This window comes from Ascaphus truei, chromosome 7, assembly GCF_040206685.1.
Source record: "Ascaphus truei isolate aAscTru1 chromosome 7, aAscTru1.hap1, whole genome shotgun sequence".
Taxonomy (NCBI): domain Eukaryota; kingdom Metazoa; phylum Chordata; class Amphibia; order Anura; family Ascaphidae; genus Ascaphus; species Ascaphus truei.
Genome location: NC_134489.1, coordinates 115,613,662 through 115,638,290, shown reverse-complemented (window position 1 = coordinate 115,638,290; position 24,629 = coordinate 115,613,662). Strand labels below are relative to the sequence as shown.

The window sequence follows — 24,629 nt, the reverse complement described above, 5'->3', positions numbered from 1 at the left end:
AAAATACAGTATCCTTCCTGCTGGATAGTATATAGTATCCCTCCTGCTGGATAAAATACAGTATCCTTCCTGCTGGATAGTATACAGTATCCTTCCTGCTGGATAAAATACAGTATCCTTCCTGCTGGATAAAATACAGTATCCCTCCTGCTGGATAGTATACAGTATCCTTCCTGCTGGATAGTATACAGTATCCTTCCTGCTGGATAGTATACAGTATCCTTCCTGCTGGATAGTATACAGTATCCTTACTGCTGGATAGTATCCAGTATCCTAGTATCCTTCCTGCTGGATAGTATACAGTATCCCTCCTGCTGGATTGTATACAGTATCCTTCCTGCTGGATAAAATACAGTATCCTTCCTGCTGGATAAAATACAGTATCCCTCCTGCTGGATAATATACAGTATCCTTCCTGCTGGATAGTATACAGTATCCTTCCTGCTGGATAGTATACAGTATCCTTCCTGCTGGATAGTATACAGTATCCTTCCTGCTGGATAGTATACAGTATCCCTCCTGCTGGATAGTATACAGTATCCCTCCTGCTGGATAGAATACAGTATCCCTCCTGCTGGATAGTATACAGTATCCCTCCTGCTGGATAGTATACAGTATCCCTCCTGCTGGATAGTATACAGTATCCTTCCTGCTGGATAGTATACAGTATCCTTCCTGCTGAATAGCATACAGTATCCTTCCTGCTGGATAGTATACAGTATCCCTCCTGCTGGATAGCATACAGTATCCTTCCTGCTGGATAGTATACAGTATCCTTCCTGCTGGATAGTATACAGTATCCCTCCTGCTGGATAGTATACAGTATCCCTCCTGCTGGATAGTATACAGTATCCCTCCTGCTGGATAGTATACAGTATCCCTTCTGCTGGATAGTATACAGTATCCCTCCTGCTGGATAATATACAGTATCCCTCCTGCTTGATAGTATACAGTATCCCTCCTGCTGGATAGTATACAGTATCCCTCCTGCTGGATAGTATACAGTATCCCTCCTGCTGGATAGTATACAGTATCCCTCCTGCTGGATAGTATACAGTATCCCTCCTGCTGGATAGTATACAGTATTCCTCCTGCTGGATAGTATACAGTATCCCTCCTGCTGGATAGTATACAGTATCCCTCCCTGCTGGATAGTATACAGTATCCCTCCTGCTGGATAGTATACAGTATCCTTCCTGCTGGATAGTATACAGTATCCCTCCTGCTGGATAGTATACAGTATCCTTCCTGCTGGATAGTATACAGTATCCCTCCTGCTGGATAGTATACAGTATCCTTCCTGCTGGATAGTATACAGTATCCTTCCTGCTGGATAGTATACAGTATCCTTCCTGCTGGATAGTATACAGTATCCTTCCTGCTGGATAGTATACAGTATCCTTCCTGCTGGATAGTATACAGTATCCTTCCTGCTGGATAGTATACAGTATCCTTCCTGCTGGATAGTATACAGTATCCTTCCTGCTGGATAGTATACAGTATCCTTCCTGCTGGATAGTATACAGTATCCTTCCTGCTGGATAGTATACAGTATCCCTCCTGCTGGATAGTATACAGTATCCCTCCTGCTGGATAGTATACAGTATCCTTCCTGCTGGATAGTATACAGTATCCCTCCTGCTGGATAGTATACAGTATCCCTCCTGCTGGATAGTATACAGTATCCTTCCTGCTGGATAGTATACAGTATCCTTCCTGCTGGATAGTATACAGTATCCCTCCTGCTGGATAGTATACAGTATCCTTCCTGCTGGATAGTATACAGTATCCTTCCTGCTGGATAGTATACAGTATCCTTCCTGCTGGATAGTATACAGTATCCTTCCTGCTGGATAGTATACAGTATCCTTCCTGCTGGATAGTATACAGTATCCTTCCTGCTGGATAGTATACAGTATCCTTCCTGCTGGATAGTATACAGTATCCTTCCTGCTGGATAGTATACAGTATCCTTCCTGCTGGATAGTATACAGTATCCCTCCTGCTGGATAGTATACAGTATCCCTCCTGCTGGATAGTATACAGTATCCTTCCTGCTGGATAGTATACAGTATCCCTCCTGCTGGATAGTATATAGTATCCCTCCTGCTGGATAGTATACAGTATCCTTCCTGCTGGATAGTATACAGTATCCTTCCTGCTGGATAGTATACAGTATCCTTCCTGCTGGATAGTATACAGTATCCTTCCTGCTGGATAGTATATAGTATCCCTCCTGCTGGATAGTATACAGTATCCTTCCTGCTGGATAGTATACAGTATCCCTCCTGCTGGATAGTATATAGTATCCCTCCTGCTGGATAGTATACAGTATCCTTCCTGCTGGATAGTATACAGTATCCTTCCTGCTGGATAGTATACAGTATCCCTCCTGCTGGATAGTATACAGTATCCCTCCTGCTGGATAGTATACAGTATCCTTCCTGCTGTATAGTATACAGTATCCTTCCTGCTGGATAGTATACAGTATCCTTCCTGCTGGATAGTATACAGTATCCTTCCTGCTGGATAGTATACAGTATCCTTCCTGCTGGATAGTATACAGTATCCTTCCTGCTGGATAGTATACAGTATCCTTCCTGCTGGATAGTATACAGTATCCTTCCTGCTGGATAGTATACAGTATCCTTCCTGCTGGATAGTATACAGTATCCCTCCTGCTGGATAGTATACAGTATCCCTCCTGCTGGATAGTATACAGTATCCTTCCTGCTGGATAGTATACAGTATCCCTCCTGCTGGATAGTATACAGTATCCTTCCTGCTGGATAGTATACAGTATCCTTCCTGCTGGATAGTATACAGTATCCTTCCTGCTGGATAGTATACAGTATCCTTCCTGCTGGATAGTATACAGTATCCTTCTTGCTGGATAGTATACAGTATCCTTCCTGCTGGATAGTATACAGTATCCCTCCTGCTGGATAGTATACAGTATCCCTCCTGCTGGATAATATACAGTATCCCTCCTGCTGGATAGTATACAGTATCCTTCCTGCTGGATAAAATAAATGTCCTTTTTCTGGGTATTTTCAATATTAATGAAATATTCTGACTAGCCCACATATCAGTTTCTCTCCTTCCTAGAATATCATTTCATATTTTGAGATTTTTATTTCACAAATGAATTTGTTTCACAATAATAATAAAACATTGATAGAATTGTATGATGTTTATCTGGAAACCATACACAATTAAACCCTGTCATGAAGAGCTTGAAATAATATTATACTGTTCACTGTATGAGAACTGTCAACAACATATTCGGCTGTGACTAAGGTGGGGTGAAACCAGTGCAAATTAATGGCTCATTGTGGAAATAAGTGAATATAAATGTGTAAAGTACATATATATATATATATATATATATATATATATATATACAGTATATATATATACAGTATATAAAATAAAACAGAGGGGCAGCTGGCACTCCCATCAAAGTGAAATGGTATGGTGCCTGTCCTATAGAAATAAACAGAGAAACAGTCATCCCCAGCAAGGGAAGACAAAGGACAGCACTCAAGGATAAATGGCAACAAAAAAACCTGTATTCAGATGGTACAGCACAAACAAGACCAACGTTTCGGTCCAGTGCAACCCTGAGGAAGGTCCTACAAGGACCGAAACGTTGGTTTGTTTGTGCTGTACCATCTGAATACAGGTTTTTTTGTTGCCATTCATCCTTGAGTGCTGTCCTTTGTCTTCCCTTGCTAGGGATGATCTCTCTCTCCTCTCTCTCCTCTCTCTCCTCTCTCTCCTCTCTCTCCTCTCTTTCCTCTCTCTCTCCTTATAACGCTGTGCTTGGGGTCCAAAGAATCATATCGCGCTATAAGCGGATCGCGTTAGAAATGATGTACAATTGTATGCATTGTACAATAAAGTACTTAAGATACCAATAATCGTGTTGTAAAGTATTCATAAATATGAAAACTAGGAGCCACGCTTGCATCGCGCTATAAGCGGATCCGCGTTGTAACGGATCGCGTTATAACGGGGTTGGCCTGTATATATATATATATATATATATATATATATATATATATATATATATATATATATATATATATATATATATACACACAAACACACACACATATACACACACACATACACACACATATACACGATAGTGAAGTAGAGTAAAATATCAAGTTATATTGCAAATAGAAATGCAAACTCACAAACGAGCAATATTTTGAAGCCTCTCCCTGAGGAGACACCGGGAGATGTGGGTTGACTGCCGCCTGTGGGGACGGACCCTCTCGCTTGTCTCTGTGAAGAGATGCCGGTGTAACGTTGCTGACTGCAAACAGGATACGTACCCACAGGGCAGAGGTAGGGAGTAATACACTGTCCTTGGCCTAGGTTCAGAGGCCTGGGATGCAGGGGTAATCAGTCCCGGTTCTGAGGTCGAGGCAGGTGGCAGGCAAGGGGTAGTTAGGTCTGGTTCCAAGGTCGAGGTAAGCGGCAAGCAAAGGGTAGTCGGGTCCGGTTCCGAGGCAGGCAGTAGGCAAGGGGCTGTAAGATTCAGTTCCATGGTCAAGACAGGCAGCAGGCAAAACAAAAGCAAGGGAGAGCTCAGACAGGACAGGGTAACCAGTAATTTGACGAGCAAAGACTAGTAGCAACAGCCTGCTATATAAAGGCCAGAAGCAGCTGCTGGCAATGTGATCCAAAGAGAGGCTGATTTCTTGTCACGGGAGTAAGTGCAGGATTTTCCAGGAAGCAAGATGGAAATGGGGGCTTCGAACCAGATGATGTCACTTCCTGTCAGCATTCATCCTGAATGTTCAGACAGATCCCTTATAGCCGGAAGCTCCAATCCAGACCTGCTGCCATCTGACGTCACTCATCCGTGACGGAGTTTAGTGATTTGGCCCCGTATATCTCTGTGCCGTATGGTCTGAAGTAGAGAGCACCAAAGCACACTGGATGGATACCGTAGGATAATGTGGTATCCAAAGTAATCCAACGCGTTTCACTCAGATAACGAGGTTCCTCAGGGAGCATAAGGTGGATGTGGAACAACAATTATAGAAAATACAACAACCATTATGATGCTGTATACTGATACAATAGGTTATCAGGGCCCTGTTCAAAGGAGCTGACAATCTAAATAGTTTTGTTTGAGATAAGGTCTTTTGTGTGGTTTGTATGTGAGATTGTACAGAGTGTTTTCCAACTTTGTCTAAAACCTGTGGGTGGTACAACCTCTGATGGCGCTGAGGGTAAGTGGCTGGAACAGAAGTCTTGTGCTGAGGTGTCTTTGGAATAGCTCAGAGAGGGAGACAAGAGAAATACAAGCACCACTATGGTGTATTACCCTTAAACAATGTGAGACATATGTATGAAAATATGGAGCATTTAATGGTTAAAACAATTGTTAATACAATTGGTATAAAATGCGAACTGTAAAATAAACAGTAGATAATCTTCTGTGAATAAACGAATTGAGGAGGGTTGGAAGGTATTGTGGCCATCCAGGGACACCATAGCTGAGCCAATCCGGCAGTGACGTCAGCGGAGGAGACGCGCGCTATCCACTCTGTTGTTTGAGAACACGAGTACTCCAGAAACCTCCCCGCACGCTTCCAGCACGTCCAGTAACCCGCAGCAGACGGCCAGCCCTGGTTAAAGACCCCGTACCAATGCACATGTCCTACTCCAGGACGGTGAGTAGGATTTCAGTTTTACCTGGTGGAGCAACAAGGCTTTTTTCGGCCAATAGTGCTGGGAAGCCCTCAATTCGTTTATTCACAGAAGATTATCTACTGTTTATTTTACAGTTCGCATTTTATACCAATTGTATTAACAATTGTTTTAACCATTAAATGCTCCATATTTTCATACATATGTCTCACATTGTTTAAGGGTAATACACCATAGTGGTGCTTGTATTTCTCTTGTCTCCCTCTCTGAGCTATTCCAAAGACACCTCAGCACAAGACTTCTGTTCCAGCCACTTACCCTCAGCGCCATCAGAGGTTGTACCACCCACATCTTGCATATCTGGTTGGAAGATCCCAGATTAAACCTCCACGGCAGCTCCAGGACTACCTACTCTCTAGGACTGTATCCCAGGTTTTGTTTTTCCTGTTTGTTCAATATTGTTGCACTAGCGCTTGTACACACTTATTTTTAACACGTTTGTCTAAAACCTGAATCCTTATAACCCATCATTTGTCACCATCATGAGTTTGTTGGCTCTGAGGAGTGAGGCTGGCGGGAGACTGGTCTGGAGTTTATTCCGACTGGCTTCACGCCAGCTGTGTGGTTTATTTTAACATTTATTTACATGTTTCACCAGGAAGTAAAACATTGAGAGATACCGCTCATTTTGAAATATATCCTCAGCACAGAGTTATGATGACAATGCATGGTTACATTAAATGAACAGGGGCACACATTATATTTAATACAGACAGGTGATGTGTTGGTTATGCCAGAGCAGGTAAAGCTGGGTAGTGACTGGATGCTGGAGGATTACATGCAATTGCAGAATTGAGAAATTGATTAAGTGCATAAATTACACAATTAATATAAATATTGCAAACCATGCACTTTATTTATAAAGTTACATAGCAGGAAAACGCCCCGTTTCACACTCTATACTTAGTAGGCATTTGCTTTTAGCTCTGCCGCCATCGTCACATAATTAGAAAGAATGCTCAAAACACACTTCTGCTTCAGAGAGGAAAGTAGCAATTTCCCCCATTGAGATATAATATACGTACGAGTAAAGTCTGTTTTCTGTGATCCGTCTGCTGAAGCTGAAGCTTTGAAGAATAATGTTCTGAAAACACTTTGAAGATTTTTCTTGCAGTCACATTTGACACATTTTTTTCCCTGTTGAATCGTTGTGTTAAATTGATTCTTCCGGAAAAAAATTAAAAAGTTTAGTTTGATGCAGCAACAACTGGCCCCTTAGCCATCTTGATATTGCCATACTAAACATACCCTGCTAGGTACAATACGTCAGACTCCGACAAGAAGTGAATCAGAGAACACGAGAGAGAGCGTATCAGGGTATTATTGGGGCAAGAGCCAATGTGATTATTTTAAGCTCTTGATTTATACTCCTACTGTAAGGGTTAATTACTTCCACTACAGAGGAAGAGGGTTGACACAGTATTGGTTGTTTCTGTCCATGACATGTAACATTTCTTAGACCATTAGACCGTGACTAAGACGTAGTGTGCCCCGTGAATGTGGCTTCAGACGCAATACTTCCTGTGCCTAGATTAGGGTTACTATTCTGGATCTAGGGTCATGTCTGGAGGTATGAATGAATCCAGTTAGCTTCAACTCAGCCCTCTTTCCAAAACACAACAAGTTCTGTATATTTTCTTCACTTTATTTAGGGAAAGCAGCAATAAAGACAGGCACTTGTGGAAGAGATGTTTGTGATTGAATAATGTCTCTCTGTGGGTGATTTGTAATAAGGGCAGGTGAAAAGGATAAGGCCCTGCCACTAGAGCAATTACAGGAGGGGTACTCTCTCAGCCAGTGTTGAAGGTGGAAAAGGAAGTGCCAGTGTATTCTGGGTAGCAAGATAGCCTGGGGACAGACCACCTGTAGGCAAGGCAGAGGGGGAGAAAGCAGACTAGCCCATTCTGAGAGAAAGTCTGAGGTTGCTGTAGCAACTCACTGGCATAATGCAGAGACAGGGATTGCAACACTGTGTCTATCACACAGGCACTGTATGTGTGCACAGATCAAAACACATGCAGCTGGAAATGAGAAACTAACAGACAGAAACTGCAAAGGAAAGGGGGTGGTGAAACAGAAATGTGATTCTTGTTCCATGACACTCCCCGTCTGGTATCTGGAGATACCACTATAATGAAGTATGTGGAACATATGTGCAATGCAAACATAATATAACAATGCAAAAGTCCATGTTCACATAGCGATGTGATACCGGCTGGCATCACTGGCTTCAAAGTCCCTTGGCCAAGGTTCTTGGGCAAAGGATGCAAAGTGGATGCACCGCTCCAGGTTAGCTGGGTGCACCACAGTGTCTCTCTTGGTGAAAGTCTCTGGCACTGTTTCTTTTTGAACTTATGGAAGAACAGTCCTTTTGTCTCTGTAGTTTTACCTACAGAGTGCATCCCCTTGTAGGTATGCCAGTTGTGGCAGCCTGTCACTCTGACACCTGGCGTTTGGCAGAAGGAGATGGCCTTTGGCTCCTTGCGGAAGCGGATCGACACTCCTGGAAGACCAGTTGTCGAATCTAGTCCAGTAAAGAGGGCGTCGTTCGGAGAGACTTCCTGGAGCTGAGCACTGGTGCTGAACACTACACGGATTTGATCGGGTTCCTGAGGGTGGTAGACACCAGATGATTGGAGGTACCAGCATTCTTCACCTTTCTTTATTAGAGGGGCTGGCTTTGCGTGGCCGGTAAGAAATATTTTCTGGATGAAGGCCACAAAGTTGTTTTTGGTCTCCGGTTCCCTTTGTAGGTCGTAGAGGTGCGAAGTGAACCTAGAGATGGCATGTTCTCCATTGTTTGGGAAGCGCCTTCTTGGTGAAAGGAATGGTAGCGGGTTCACCCAACTGCCCGGTCCGTCTTTGACGAGCTCCTTGACCGTTAACATCAGGAATCCTCTATGTCCCATCGATGGTGTTTGCTTGTCGTCGTCCCTTGTGGTCTGGAACGCTGTGCACCCTAAGTCATCGGTGCATTCCTCTTGCAAGAGAACGTCTCCAAGTATTTTGGTAATACGCCTTTGTGTCTCTTTGTTGACTGCCCTCAGGAGGTTGTTCCCACCCTGGACATGACGAAGAACAGTCTCTTTTGTCCTTGTAAATCCCTTTGTGAAATGTCTCTGCGATTGTCTCTTTTTTGACGTGTGAGAAGACAATCTTTTTGACACTGGCTTCACCCGTAGGGCGCAATCTTTTGCGGCTATGCCAGCCGTGACAGCTGGCTGCTTTGTCGCTTGATACTCTGTGGAGAGGAACAACTGTACGTCTTAGCCGTGTCATTGCTCGCGGGAGGATCGTCCGATTGTTTATTGTCTTTTGGACGATCCCTTTGTCGGTCACCTTTGGGAGATTACTTTCTTCCTTCAGTGGAGTCGACTCATCATCCTTGGTTGTCTGAACCACTAAGCATCCTGGGCCATTGTCACATCCCAATGATGTGAGGATGTTCTTGTCGATCTCAGGGGTATGACCTTGTCTCTTCTCTTCACTTGGCCCTCCTGTCACTTGGAGATGGCCAAGACATGGTTCAGAGAGGGGTGTGTCCACATTCTGTTATCACAGTTCTGCGGGCGTCAACATAGTCTTGTCCGTGCTCTTTGTCAGTGCACGCGTTGCCCACTATCACCCATCCTAGGTCAAGTCTTTGGGCGTATGGTGCGTTGTAGGGTCCGTTATGCTGTTTACGGACTTTATGTACCCTCAAGATGTCCCTACCGAGCAGCAGCAAGATCTTGGTGCCTTGTTCTACCGGCGGGATGTAGTTGGCTATTCCTCTGAGGTGCGGGTGATGGCGTGCCACGTCTGGTGTGGGAATCTCGTATTTGTGGCCATGTGGTTGCACTCGATGAGTGTGGAGAGAGATGTCTTCACTCTGTTATCCACTTAACATATGACGTAACCGCTTGCTCTTCTCCCTGTTGACTCAGTTGACCCTGCACAGGTTCTGAGGGTGTAGGGTGAGGCATTGTCTTGTAAGTTGAATAAGTTGAAGAACTCCGTCTTCCCCAATGATCTGTTGCTTTGGTCGTCGAGGATCGCATACATCCGGATAGCCTTCTCAGGTTGTCCCTGGGGGTGCACTGCGACAAGGCATATTTTGGAGCAGGACATTTTGTTGCTTTCTTTTCCGCAAACCTCGGTGCGCTGAGATGTGACGGTTGTTGGTTCTCCTTCTCCTTCCTCCCCGCCATGCTCCGCTATAGAGGATGGGTTGTTGAGTGGGTGGAGTGTCAGCACCTCTGGATGTAAAGATGTTACGTGCTTGTCACTTTTGCACACTGTACTGCACCGACACACTTTATTCGAGCAAATACCCAGTATGTACCTGGCAGATACCTGGAATGCGCCGCTCCTCACCTCTGACAAGCCCCGTTGTGTTTGCCTTCCAAGCCTGGGTTCATGCCTGGCTGACGGGCGGCTGATCTGTTAAATGATAATGATTAGGATTTAATAGGCTGCAATGCTTCGCGTGTCTACCAGATGGCATAAATTCATGAATTGTAATGCAGTATATATATATATATATATATACTGTGCAGTATTGCAGCCAGCAGGAATAAAATGCTTCAATCCCTGCCTGGAAAATACCTCAATGCACTCGGGCAGAAAACAGTCACAAACCTCAATACACCCGGGTATACCCGAATTCGTGGGACTAGCCGAGCTCGAATAAAGTGTGTCGCCAGTGTACATTTGATTTCTTCTTTACAGTCTCAGGCTAGGTGAGTCGTGGAACCGCAGCATCTGAAGCAAACTCTGAATTCTCCAAGTAACCTCTTGTGTTCCTCTAGGGACTTCATCCTGAACCCAAAGCACTTGTTAAGTGGGTGTGGCTTCTTGTGTGTGGACATTCCCTGTTTGGGTCCCTTGGTTCCTCGTCTCCGGCGACTGACTGATCGAGAGTAGTTTGGGTCGTGGGAGACACGTCCGTCCTGTGGACCGAGATGGGTGTTTGAGTGTTATCTCGCCACTGGTCTCTCATTCCTCAGGCTGCTTGCACTGTTTGTGGTTTGCGCACCCAAGATGAAACGGGGATCGTTCCATGTCCTTGCCGCTTCGCGGATGAAGCTCAAGAAGAATGAGAATGGGGGGAAGGCGACTTGCTTCTCCCTTTTATATTTGGAGCCTTGTGAAATCCACCTTTCTTGGAGGTTGAAGGGTAGCTTCTCCAAGATGGGTCTCACTCCACGAGCTGAGTCTAGGACGTTGAGACCTGTTAAGGAATGGTCTTTCCTTGCAAACTCCAGCTCTTGCAACAGGTCCCCGAGCTCTCGTAACTTCGAGTAGTCTCTAGTTGTGATCTTGGGAAAGCTGTCGACTCTTTTGAAGAGCGAATCCTCGACTGCTTCGGGGCTACCGTATCACTCTTCTAGCCTTTCCCATACTAGGTCAAGACCTACTTGGGGGTGGTTACTTCCAGTGAGTAAATCTGAGCCTGATTGTGTGTGAGTTCCTGGGGTGTTGGACTTGCTCAATCTACCGTTTGTTTTACAGGTGTGATCTGGTTTTGTAAGCTTTACGCAAGAAAGAGTTGGCATGCAGGGGTTGCACAGCATTGACAGTAGCATGTACTTCTGCTACACTGTTCGGTGTTATCCAGTGGATTTAAATCCAGTGGATTTAAGGCATTATATTTCCGTGAGACATTCTGAAGGTTCAGGCTCTTTTCTCTGTTACAGGAGGAGATTGCTAAGTAAGCAGTAGGCTGAAATAAATCGGTTTTGTAAATCCTTTTGCCCCACAAAGGCACCCCCTGAGAAGTCCCCACTTCTCGGTCTGGATCTCTATGGCTCTGGCAGGGTGAGGGTTAAAGATCGCAGGCACAACCCCTATGCTGCACTACCTGGCAGAACTGCCCCACAGAAATGTAGGAGCTCTTTGCACCAGAGACTTTAATGAGTGGAAGTGCGGTTTAACCTGAAGGGGTACAGGTCTGTATATAAGAGAGGTGGCTGCATTCAGCTTGGAGGGGAACCAGAAAACTAAGTGTGCAGTTCAAATGCTTCTTTAGCAATTATTTTAACTATCTAAGTAGTGAAATGAGTGCCCCCCCCCCCCCCAGCCCCCCTGCAAAAGAAAGGGCTTGGATGGGACTTTAAACCAGGAAACACATGCAGGGGAACAGAAAAAACTTAAATAGGGAAAGGATTAACACAGGCAGGAGGAGGGGTACCGGGGAATCAGGAAGGATTAGGAAAGCAGTAACAAAAACTTTCGGAACATGTACAAATTCTTGTAGTTTAGGAAATACAATCCCAGAACTACAGTTATTGCAATAATGACAAGGGGTGTTCTTTATTGTGGCTTTTCCGGAGTCATGCGCCAATGGAAATCAGGACTGAGACATAGATATCAGGTACATTATATTTAGGAAGGCGGGAAGAGGAATTGCCCTTTATGTGAGGAACAATATAAAGGCTACTTTAGTACAATGGGCTGAAACACTTTGGGTAACCTCAGACACTGGTGAGACACTGGTTGTCGTGTGTACTGGGTTGTCTATAGACCTCCAGGACCAGAGGGGGAATTATACTGTATAGCGAGTTAATTTGCTGCAGGTTCAGCCAGAATCCCGGATTCCATGCAAAGGACATTTCACCTCTCGAACAATTGATGAGAGTCATCTCACAATACAGTAATCCTAGCTTTAATACTGTAATGGGGTTCCCCTGGGCCCCCCCTCGTACCTCCGCTGCGCGGATGATCGCGGGTGCCGCCGGGGCAAAGCAGCAGACCCGCCGGCATTCCTGAAAGGTCGGGACCGAGCAGAGAAGGGCTCTGGGCAGGGACTACAAGTCCCATGAGCCTTTGGGACGACCACCTGACACCAGGGAGCCAATAGGGTGCAAGGATTCCCTAGGAAGGAGAAGTAAGGGGTTGTGCAATGCACCACGCTAGTCGGTCATTGCCAGGAGAGGCTAAGGGTAGGTGGTGATTGTGCAGGGGTCAGTGACCCACTGCACTAGGCCAGAATCCCCCTAGGCCCCAGTTAGGGCCCTGAGACACCCTTCAGTTTGTGGCTGCTGTAGGGACAGGCCCTAGGATAGGGAACCTGCCCTATTAGAGCTGTCAGATAGCTTAGGGACACAGCGGACGCTGCACTCCTAGGTGGAGGCATTGCACCACGAGTATTGTGAATATATATATATATATATATATATATTCCCCGGCTCCGTATTATACATTCCCTGTATTGTGAGCCTGGTACCCCCTCACCGTCACAGGGATACCCTGCCCAGCTCTGTATTACACATTCCCTGTATTGTGAGCCTGGTACCTCCTCACCGTCACAGGGATACCCTGCCCATCTCTGTATTACACATTCCCTGTATTGTGAGCCTGGTACCTCCTCACCGTCACAGGGATACCCTGCCCAGCTCTGTATTACACATTCCCTGTATTGTGAGCCTGGTACCCCCTCACCGTCACAGGGATACCCTGCCCAGCTCTGTATTATACATTCCCTGTATTGTGAGCCTGGTACCCCCTCACCGTCACAGGGATACCCTGCCCAGCTCTGTATTACACATTCCCTGTATTGTGAGCCTGGTTCCCCCTCACCGTCACAGGGATACCCTGCCCAGCTCTGTATTACACATTCCCTGTATTGTGAGCCTGGTACCCCCTCACCGTCACAGGGATACCCTGCCCAGCTCTGTATTACACATTTCCTGTATTGTGAGCCCGGTACCCCCTCACCGTCACAGGGATACCCTGCCCAGCTCTGTATTATACATTCCCTGTATTGTGAGCCTGGTACCCCCTCACCGTCACAGGGATACCCTGCCCAGCTCTGTATTACACATTCCCTGTATTGTGAGCCCGGTACCCCCTCACCGTCACAGGGATACCCTGCCCAGCTCTGTATTACACATTCCCTGTATTGTGAGCCTGGTACCTCCTCACCGTCACAGGGATACCCTGCCCAGCTCTGTATTACACATTCCCTGTATTGTGAGCCTGGTACCCCCTCACCGTCACAGGGATACCCTGCCCAGCTCTGTATTACACATTCCCTGTATTGTGAGCCTGGTACCCCCTCACCTTCACAGGGATACCCTGCCCAGCTCTGTATTACACATTCCCTGTATTGTGAGCCTGGTACCCCCTCACCGTCACAGGGATACCCTGCCCAGCTCTGTATTACACATTCCCTGTATTGTGAGCCTGGCACCCCCTCACCTTCACAGGGATACCCTGCCCAGCTCTGTATTACACATTCCCTGTATTGTGAGCCTGGTACCCCCTCACCGTCACAGGGATACCCTGCCCAGCTCTGTATTACACATTCCCTGTATTGTGAGCCTGGTTCCCCCTCACCGTCACAGGGATACCCTGCCCAGCTCTGTATTACGCATTCCCTGTATTGTGAGCCTGGTACCCCCTCACCGTCACAGGGATACCCTGCCCAGCTCTGTATTACGCATTCCCTGTATTGTGAGCCTGGTACCCCCTCACCGTCACAGGGATACCTTGCCCAGCTCTGTATTACACATTCCCTGTATTGTGAGCCTGGTACCCCCTCACCATCACAGGGATACCCTGCCCAGCTCTGTATTACACATTCCCTGTATTGTGAGCCCGGTACCCCCTCACCGTCACAGGGATACCCTGCCCAGCTCTGTATTACACATTCCCTGTATTGTGAGCCTGGTACCTCCTCACCGTCACAGGGATACCCTGCCCAGCTCTGTATTACACATTCCCTGTATTGTGAGCCCGGTACCCCCTCACCGTCACAGGGATACCCTGCCCAGCTCTGTATTACACATTCCCTGTATTGTGAGCCTGGTACCCCCTCACCTTCACAGGGATACCCTGCCCAGCTCTGTATTACACATTCCCTGTATTGTGAGCCTGGTACCCCCTCACCGTCACAGGGATACCCTGCCCAGCTCTGTATTATACATTCCCTGTATTGTGAGCCTGGTACCCCCTCACCGTCACAGGGATACCCTGCCCAGCTCTGTATTACACATCCCCTGTATTGTGAGCCCGGTACCCCCTCACCGTCACAGAGATACCCTGCCCAGCTCTGTATTACGCATTCCCTGTATTGTGAGCCTGGTACCCCGTCACCGTCACAGTGATACCCTGCCCAGCTCTGTATTACGCATTCCCTGTATTGTGAGCCTGGTACCCCCTCACCGTCACAGGGATACCCTGCCCAGCTCTGTATTACACATTCCCTGTATTGTGAGCCTGGTTCCCCCTCACCGTCACAGGGATACCCTGCCCAGCTCTGTATTACACATTCCCTGTATTGTGAGCCTGGTACCCCCTCACCGTCACAGGGATACCCTGCCCAGCTCTGTATTACACATTCCCTGTATTGTGAGCCTGGTACCCCCTCACCGTCACAGGGATACCCTGCCCAGCTCTGTATTACACATTCCCTCGATTGTGAGCCTGGTTCCCCCTCACCGTCACAGGGATACCCTGCCCAGCTCTGTATTACACATTCCCTGTATTGTGAGCCCGGTACCCCCTCACCGTCACAGGGATACCCTGCCCAGCTCTGTATTACACATTCCCTGTATTGTGAGCCTGGTTCCCCCTCACCGTCACAGGGATACCCTGCCCAGCTCTGTATTACACATTCCCTGTATTGTGAGCCTGGTACCCCCTCACCGTCACAGGGATACCCTGCCCAGCTCTGTATTACACATTCCCTGTATTGTGAGCCTGGTACCCCCTCACCGTCACAGGGATACCCTGCCCAGCTCTGTATTACACATTCCCTCGATTGTGAGCCTGGTTCCCCCTCACCGTCACAGGGATACCCTGCCCAGCTCTGTATTACACATTCCCTGTATTGTGAGCCCGGTACCCCCTCACCGTCACAGGGATACCCTGCCCAGCTCTGTATTACACATTCCCTGTATTGTGTTTAACATATGAAAGCTCCGGTCCGGCCCGAATTCCTTGTGTAGTTCCAGCCTGAGGTCCTCCAGAGATCCTGAGCTATAACTGAGTCCTCCCTTCTCTGGATATTGGACATTATCAGCGAGGAGTTGGGGTGACGGCCAAGTCTGTTTCATGTGAAATCCGGTCATATCCGGGACTGACCTAATAAACTAATGGCTGTCGGTATTTTCATGAACCATATCTCATATTGATTAAGTGATATTTAATTCCTTCAGGACTGAAAGGGCCTGAAACACTTTGCAAAGCCTCACTTGCCATCCAGTACTTAAGGGGTTAAATATTCAGCCCCATGTATTAAGGTGGGAGCTGGTAGCATTAATAAATCTCTAGGGAAGATTAATGTCCCAGCGAAGAATAGATTTAATGAGGATGGGTTTACGTTATCTTGTCCATGTGGGTAATTTACTGTATGCCACATCCACGCACCCACAATATGAGGCGGAGGAAGAGCATCACAGCCCACACATGTAAATACAATTATCATTATTATTATTACTATTACTATGTAACATGTGAACGTTTCCCTCTCAGGAGTGTACTGCCCACTTATAGAGACACCTTTTTTGCACTTTTTCTTGTCGTCCACGGCTCCACTCCTTGTGATACAGTGGACCCCGTTAATCTATACAATTGGTAAGGGTATTTATTGGGGGTATCTGCCATTGTGGGGTATCTGCCATTGTGGGGTATCTGCCATTGTGGGGTATGCTGTAATGCTGGACCAACATGTCGACTTGCTCTTTTTTTTTTTAAATAACGTAATTTAATTGTCCTTCTGAGGCCAGATATCATCATTATTATTTCTGTGCTTGGTATGGTGGTGTTTTGGTGCATTCACCATCTGGCTGGAGGCACTAATATGTATGTGTATGTGTGTGTGTGTGTGTGTATTTATGTGTGTGTGTGTGTGTGTATTTATGTGTGTGTGTGTGTGTGTGTGTGTGTGTGTATGTATGTATGTATGTATGTGTGTGTGTGTGTGTGTGTGTGTGTATGTATATATGTATGTATGTATATATGTATTACACACACACACATAGTGTGTGTATACTACACACTGTAATATATATATTTTCTTGGTTTTTGCTTTGTGTATTTTGAGTGCTCGATCATACAGTATACTGTATGTGTATTTATTATTATATTATATTATTATTATTATATTCCTAGGGGCCTATCCACTAAGCTCTGATTAAAAAATTTTTTTTTTTAAATCGCCAGGGTTTTTAAATCTCAATTTTTTCAAGCGTTGCTATTACGGTATAAAGTACACCTAGTTTGGCATAGGGTTTGGATGTCAGGGTATCAATGTGCATCCCGAATGTTAAGTGGGAGTCAAACCATATGCCCAGGTATTTAAAACTAGTAACAGGAGTTAGGGTGGTGTTAGCATTGAGCTCCAGATCAGAACCAGTCATTGGAAGCTTTAAAAATGTAGTCTTGGTCCCAAACACCATTGTTACAGTCTTGTCAGTGTTTAAAAACAGTTTGTTTTGGGAAATCCAGTTTTCGAGTCTCAAAAAGTCAGACTGAAGTATGTGTTGAAGGTCAGAGAGGCTATGGCTGTGTGCATACAGGATTGTGTCATCTGCATACATGTGTATTGAGGCTTCCTGACAAGCTGTGGGAAGATCATTGATGAACATTGAGAAGAGTAGGGGCCCCAGAACAGAGCCTTGCGGGACACCACAGGTGATATCCAGGGGGTTGGAGTTAGAGCCTGAGATGGACACATGTTGGGATCTTCCTGATAGGTAGGACTGAAATCAGTTTAAAGCATGTTTCCCTATTCCAGAGCTCTGGAGTTTGTTAAGCAGGATAACATGATCAACTGTGTCAAAAGCCTTTGTAAAATCTAGGAATTCTGCACCAGTGAGTTGTCCCCGTTCCATTCCACACTGGGTCTCATTGCAAACTTTTAGCAGGGTAGTTACGGTGGAGTGTTTGGGGCGAAAGCCAGATTGGAATTGGCTAGGGAAATTTGTCTTGGTATAGTAATCGCTTAATTGAGAGTGGACCCTTTTTTCCAGTAGCTGAGTAGCCATCGGCGTGATGATCACCTCCCTGAGAAGGGTTGAACCGGCGAGTTCTATCTGCTGCAGCGAGAGAGCCGCCTCTCCCTGCGTAAATCTCACCCAAAATGTATGTCTTCATTTACATTTTATTACTAGTGTAGATGAGCAGGGGGTCTCCAGAGCTGAAGCTCTTTGATTTCAGCCTCAGCGACCCCCTGCTTCTCGAGGTAAAGGCCCTGGTATGAGGCATTGGGCGCCAATATCGCCACCATTTTTATCTCATCCGTGTCACGTGACCGTTTTTTTTTAAAGAATTAAGGAGATACTGGCACGCCATATCTGGGCCTGTAACTCGGGAAGCAGGGGATCCCCGAGGCTGAAATCAATGCGGTTCAGATTAGGAGACCCCCTGCTCCCGCACACTATTATTAAAAATTATATTAAAGCAGCTTCATTACCTTAGCAGATAGCCGCTAAGGCAATTAAGGGGTTAATGCATAAAAGCAGCGTTATTGAGGCCAGAGGGGGTGAGTGACGCGGGTACTTGGCCCTTCACTCACCCCCTCTGCCCCCAATAAAGCTGCTGTTGTTCCTTAACCCCTTCATTGCCGTAGCGGTTAGTCGCTATGGTAATGTAGTGGCCTGTAAATGCATTTTTATTGCATAGGATTCATGCCGGGGGTCTCCGGTGCTGATATTAATGGGTATCAGCTCCGGAGACCCCCGGCATCAAGCCAATGCAGGAAAAATGCATTTTCCCCCCTAATTTCTGTCTTGCCACTTATTGGCAGCTTCTCACCACCTTCCTGCCAACTTTTCCTGGCGAGACGATTTTGAAAGGAAATGTCCATTTGCCTTGATAAGCTAGAATAGCATTAGTTTGAAAACCTGGCGATAAGTGGTGATAAGTGTTGATAAGTGGCTTATCACTGCGTGTTTGGAGACTTTTTTTCTCTCCAAAAGAAATTGCTGAAAAGGTCTCAAATCACCAACTTATCAGAGCTTACTGAATAGTAGTAGGCTTTTTTGACGATAAGTGACTTATCAGAGCTTAGTGCATAGGCCCCTTAGTATCTGTTCTGTCTGAGATGTCTTGAAGGAGAGTTCAGATATACAGATCTACCTTATAATGTACACCACATAACCACTCAATTCCAGGGACACATCATGGGAATCCGTTCCTTTCAGTATGTAATATACAGAATGTAACAACTTCCCGTTCTATGGACACATTATCATGGGAATCCGTTCCTTTCAGTATGTAATATACACAATGTAACAACTTCCCGTTCTATGGACACATTATCATGGGAATCCGTTCCCTTTCAGTATGTAATATACACAATGTAACAACTTCCCGTTCTATGGACACATTATCATGGGAATCCGTTCCTTTCAGTATGTAATATACACAATGTAACAACTTCCCGTTCTATGGACACATTATCATGGGAATCCGTTCCCATTCAGTGTGTAATATACACAATGTAACAACTTCCCGTTCTATAGACACATTATCATGGGAATCCGCTCCCATTAAGTATGTAATATACAAAATGTAACAACTTCCCGTTCTGTGGACACATTATCATGGGAATCCGTTCCTTTCAGTGTGTAATATACACAATGTAACAACTTCCCGTTCTATGGACACATTATCATGGGAATCCGTTCCCATTAAGTATGTAATATACACAATGTAACAACTTCCCGTTCTATGGACACATTATCATGGGAATCCTTTCCTTTCAGTATGTAATATACACAATGTAACAACTTCCTGTTCTATGGACACATTATCATGGGAATCCGTTCCCATTCAGTATGTAATATACACAATGTAACAACTTCCCGTTCTGTGGACACATTATCATGGGAATCCTTTCCTTTCAGTATGTAATATACACAATGTAACAACTTCCCGTTCAATGGACACATTTTCATGGGAATCCGTTCTTTTCAGTATGTAATATACACAATGTAACAACTTCCCTTTCTATGGACACATTATCATGGGAATTCGCTCCCTTTCAGTATGTAATATACACAATGTAACAACTTCCCGTTCTATGGACACATTATCATGGGAATCCGTTCCCATTCAGTATGTAATATACACAATGTAACAACTTCCCGTTCTATGGACACATTATCATGGGAATCCGTTCCTTTCAGTATGTAATATACACAATGTAACAACTTCCCGTTCTATGGACACATTATCATGGGAATCCGTTCCTTTCAGTATGTAATATACACAATGTAACAACTTCCCGTTCTATGGACACATTATCATGGGAATCCGTTCCCATTCAGTATGTAATATACACAATGTAACAACTTCCCTTTCTATGGACACATTATCATGGGAATCCGTTCCCTTTCAGTATGTAATATACACAATGTAACAACTTCCCGTTCTATGGACACATTATCATGGGAATCCGTTCCTTTCAGTATGTAATATACACAATGTAACAACTTCCCTTTCTATGGACACATTATCATGGGAATCCGTTCCCATTCAGTATGTAATATACACAATGTAACAACTTCCCGTTCTATGGACACATTATCATGGGAATCCGTTCCCATTCAGTATGTAATATACACAATGTAACAACTTCCCGTTCTATGGACACATTATCATGGGGACCCTGTTGTTTTGTGCTAGGACCTGGGAAGTAGCAGCGCCCCGACGAGGAACTGGAAGGGAATCGCTATCGCTCTGCTGGTGATCCTGGTCGTGTGCTCAATGATCACAATGTCCGTCATCCTGTTATCTCCAGGTGAGCAGGTTTATCAGCGGATTCATCTCACTCAGGTTAGAGATGAGACAGATATTTGATAACATTCACATGTGTAACAAATATGGCATTTATTTACAAGTGTGACTACTCAGGGATTGATCAAAAAGCATTTTATTTGCCTAACTTAAAGCTGCAGTTCAGTCTTTTTTTTTAAATTTTTTTAGTTATTTATTTTTTTACTTCAATAGTTTCATGTGGGCAATCTCTAATTACCTAAAGAACTGTATAGCTGCAGGTCAATTCGTTCTCCATGTATTGATCGTTGAAATTTGGTGACATAATTCGTGAAGGGATCTGTTTATATTCTGCTTCAGTCCATCAGTGGAAGCTCATGAATATTCATGAGCACTCCTGCACTGACATGTGCAAGAGGGAGGGCAGTGCTGACAAAGGGGTGTGCCAGGGCTTGTGACAGGACATGAAGGGGCAGTTCCTTAGCAAATGGTTGTTAAAATAGAATACAAGAAAATTGGTCTTTCAAAGTTGTTTTTTTAAAAACTGAAAATGCTAAAAGTATTTTTTCTTACTACAGAACTGATTTATTAAAAAAGACACACATGCAGGATATTGACTGAACTGCAGCTTTAAAAAAAGAAAGAGAGGGACTTTTGCAAATCTAACTCATTGGAATGTATTTTGCATATCCACATTAGCATATGTCCCACGTGTGCTCCCTCTTCTGCACAAACACACACACACACACATACACAAACACACACATTAACACACAAAAACAATTAGTAGCGCTAATAAGGAGTTGGAAATGTGTGGAACTAAAAGTGATTGAACTAACAGGGAAATAGATTTATAAGAGTTATAAATATATGTGTATATATAATCAAATAAACATTGTTTTATATATATATATATATATATATATATATATATATATATATATATATATATATATATATATATAGTCATGGTATGGAGATTTGCACTCACAGTTTGGTTGATAAGGCAGATGCTTGTCCCATATATAGCATACAGTAGTATGGTGACCAGGGGATCCTGATAACCAAGAAAAACAGCACACCGCACAGATGATATCCAAAAAGTGTGTATTGTGAAACACAGGGCCGCCAACGTTTCGATCCTCGTAATGGGACCTTCCTCAGGGCAGTGCACAACAGACTGATACAAGCACCCATATATACCCCTAATAACAAACAAAAAACCACCTGCAAACAATCATGATTGCATCCACAGGTACAGTACAACCCACAACTTAACCCAGCCACTTAAACATGTTGGTACTAACCAGCACCAATAGAATAGCTTGATCTTAACACCATAGCTGGATTGATCACATAATATGCCACTGCTGTACACGTGGTGATGTCACCATGCTACCTAAACGCGTCATGGCAACCATAAAGAAACATATGCAGGATTAGGAAAAGAAAAAACAACATGCTTGTACATTTCAATCTCTAATGGTGACATATAAAGCACTCACACAAATAGACATAAGCAAAACTGCATTTAGTGGCTGAACCCAATAGTACTGCATTGTACTCACCTCCCTAGATCCTCATAATTCGTGTAGTTGAGATGTAATGGGTGCACGGCCATGCCTAGTTCCTGCTATTAACCCCTTGTATCCCGATCGAAACCTTAACAAAAAAGGGGTGGGCGCGCTGCACACACTCAGTCAGTATTCACTCTTGCACGCATGTGCAAGAGCCCCTGACAACCCGATCGAATCCATGCCATGTGTTAGTATTGTGATTCACCATATACATTCCTAGTGGGCAGCATTTATTATGTCTGCGGTAACTTCATTAAGTGCTCTGTACTGTGCTCACCATTGACCTATTTGCATGTGTCCTTAAGCATTGTTATTTTTTTACTGACAGCAGAATGGGGATCACATCTGAGCATGCGCATTACCAGCGAATAAGATATATGGTTGGTAGGGATGCCATCAGGTTGCTAAGGGATCAGGCGCTTGCGCGATCTTTTAGTAAACATACTATGCTTGCCCTCCTCTCCCCCATTGCTTAGAATTTTGTTACTCAGTGCGAGTTAAGCTAGAACCGGGAACTTGCGCACCTCTCCCTACGTTGTCAGGGACATGATCGGGTTGTTAGGAGTTAGTACGCATGCGCGCAGGACTGTATACAGATTGAGTATGTGCGCCGCGCGCCCGCCCCCCGTTGGCATGGATTCGATCGGGTTGTCAGGGGCTCTTGCACATGCGTGCAAGAGTGAATACTGACTGAGTGTGTGCAGCGCGCCCACCCCTTTTTTGTTAAGGTTTCGATCGGGATACAAGGGGTTAATAGCAGGAACTAGGCATGGCCGTGCACCCATTACATCTCAACTACACGAATTATGAGGCTCTAGGGAGGTGAGTGCAATGCAGTACTATTGGGTTCAGCCACTAAATGCAGTTTTGCTTATGTCTATTCGTGTGAGTGCTTTATATGTCACCATTAGAGATTGAAATGTACAAGCATGTTGTTTTTTCTTTTCCTAATCCTGCATATGTTTCTTTATGGTTCCCATGACGCGTTTAGGTAGCATGGTGACATCACCACATGTACAGCAGTGGTGGCATATATATATATATATATATATATATATATATATATATTTATATATATATATATATATATATATATATATAGCGCGGGTTCCCGGCTCTGGCACGCTTCCCCACAAACCCTCTTTCCTCTGGTGGGGTGCCGCACGGTGAGCGAAGGCAGTGCAGCGAGATAGCAGGCAGCAGGAGGTGCAGGGAGACTCCGGCGGCTCTCCCCTGGTTGGCACCGCCATCCGGGCGGGTGCCGCCATGTTGGAATTGACCACACATGCGCGAACGCTCGCGCATGTGCAGACGAGTGCGGCAGCCATCTTGTGTGTGGTGAAATGGCTGCGCATGCGCAGCAGAGTGTCGGAAGTTGCGGCGCCCATCTTAGAGGTGGTAGACGAAGCGCAGGAGAGTGTAGAGAGGCAGGAAGGCCCCCTAGATGTTGCGTATGCACGGAAAAGTGGCGCGGCAGCCACTAGTCTAGCGCAGGCGCAGATAGAGAAAGGTAGGCGGCCATTAGAGAGGCGCCCATGCAGTCCTCATAAGAAAGAGCCTCACAGGGAACTTCAATTCCCAGCAGGCCTAGAGGTAGGCAGGTCACGTGGCCCTAGTCAGCCAATAGGGCTTGCAGCTTCCCCTGCAGGAGTTAGATACATTGTATGGGCAATGTGCAGGAAGTTAGTTGGATCCAGGAAGAGATTGGGGACGGTAGTGTACAGAGAGCAGTGCTCTGCTGTACTAGGCCAGAGACACCCCAGGGCCCAGGTAGGCCCCACTCCCCACTAAGTTTATTGGGTAAGCTCATAGGGACAGACCCTAAGGTAGGGACCCTGCCCCATTATATGTGTAGCAGTCAGGGACACAGTGTGTGCTGCAGTTTCTGAGGATCTGGTCTGAGGGTCAGATCACTGTTTGCTGTGTGCTGATTGAGAGACTGGTCTTCATGGTGGGATCGTCTGGCAAGACCCCATCCCACGCGGAGCACAGTCATCACGGTAGATCCTTTGAGAAGATTGTCACACCCAGGTGCTGGGAAAATCCGGGCAGGTATCTACACCTTACACACGTGCACCAACCTTGCTGTTCATATGTGACAGGCATGATCACACACACTTGGGTGGATTGGGACTAATGGGACACAGGGTTGGAGGAGGAATGTGTGGGGTTACAGCCCAGTGAGGGGCTAGTGTTATAGCTGTCAGTATTGGCAGAGTGTTATGCATATAGCTGTTGCTGTGTTTTATGTATAGAGCTGTTAGTACTCTGTGATGTATGTTATGATGTTATGTTACTGATCCCTATAGTAAACCCTTTTAGCCATAACCTTTTGTGTGGGCTGGTTACTTTATGGATGTTCCTATGTGAGGGCCATTCTACATTTGCAGAATCCCACATAGGTGGAGGCACTGACCGAAGAGACGTTCCAGTTTCCCAGTAAGCGGAGACTCAGGGCCCCCTGTTACCAGCAGGTATACGCACCACACATCATGTAACCAGGAAAGTGTGACGACTCAGGAGATTCCTTCCTCTCCTTGTCCCTCTCTCCCATCTCCTGTTACCCTTTCCACTCCTACCCACTGCTCTCCTTCACCTTCTAGGAGAGATACC

General features: G+C 45.5%; 1 protein-coding gene across 1 annotated transcript in view; it reads left to right on the top strand.

Annotated features, from left to right (window-relative positions):
- The window catches only part of DPP10 (dipeptidyl peptidase like 10), a 511,573-nt gene that overhangs the window by 106,791 nt on the left and 380,153 nt on the right, over positions 1-24,629 (top strand). Inside the window, exon 2 of the mRNA XM_075610081.1 lies at positions 20,350-20,464. Within this exon, the coding sequence (XP_075466196.1) occupies positions 20,350-20,464 (115 nt within the window). The remainder of the gene's footprint in view (positions 1-20,349; positions 20,465-24,629) is intronic.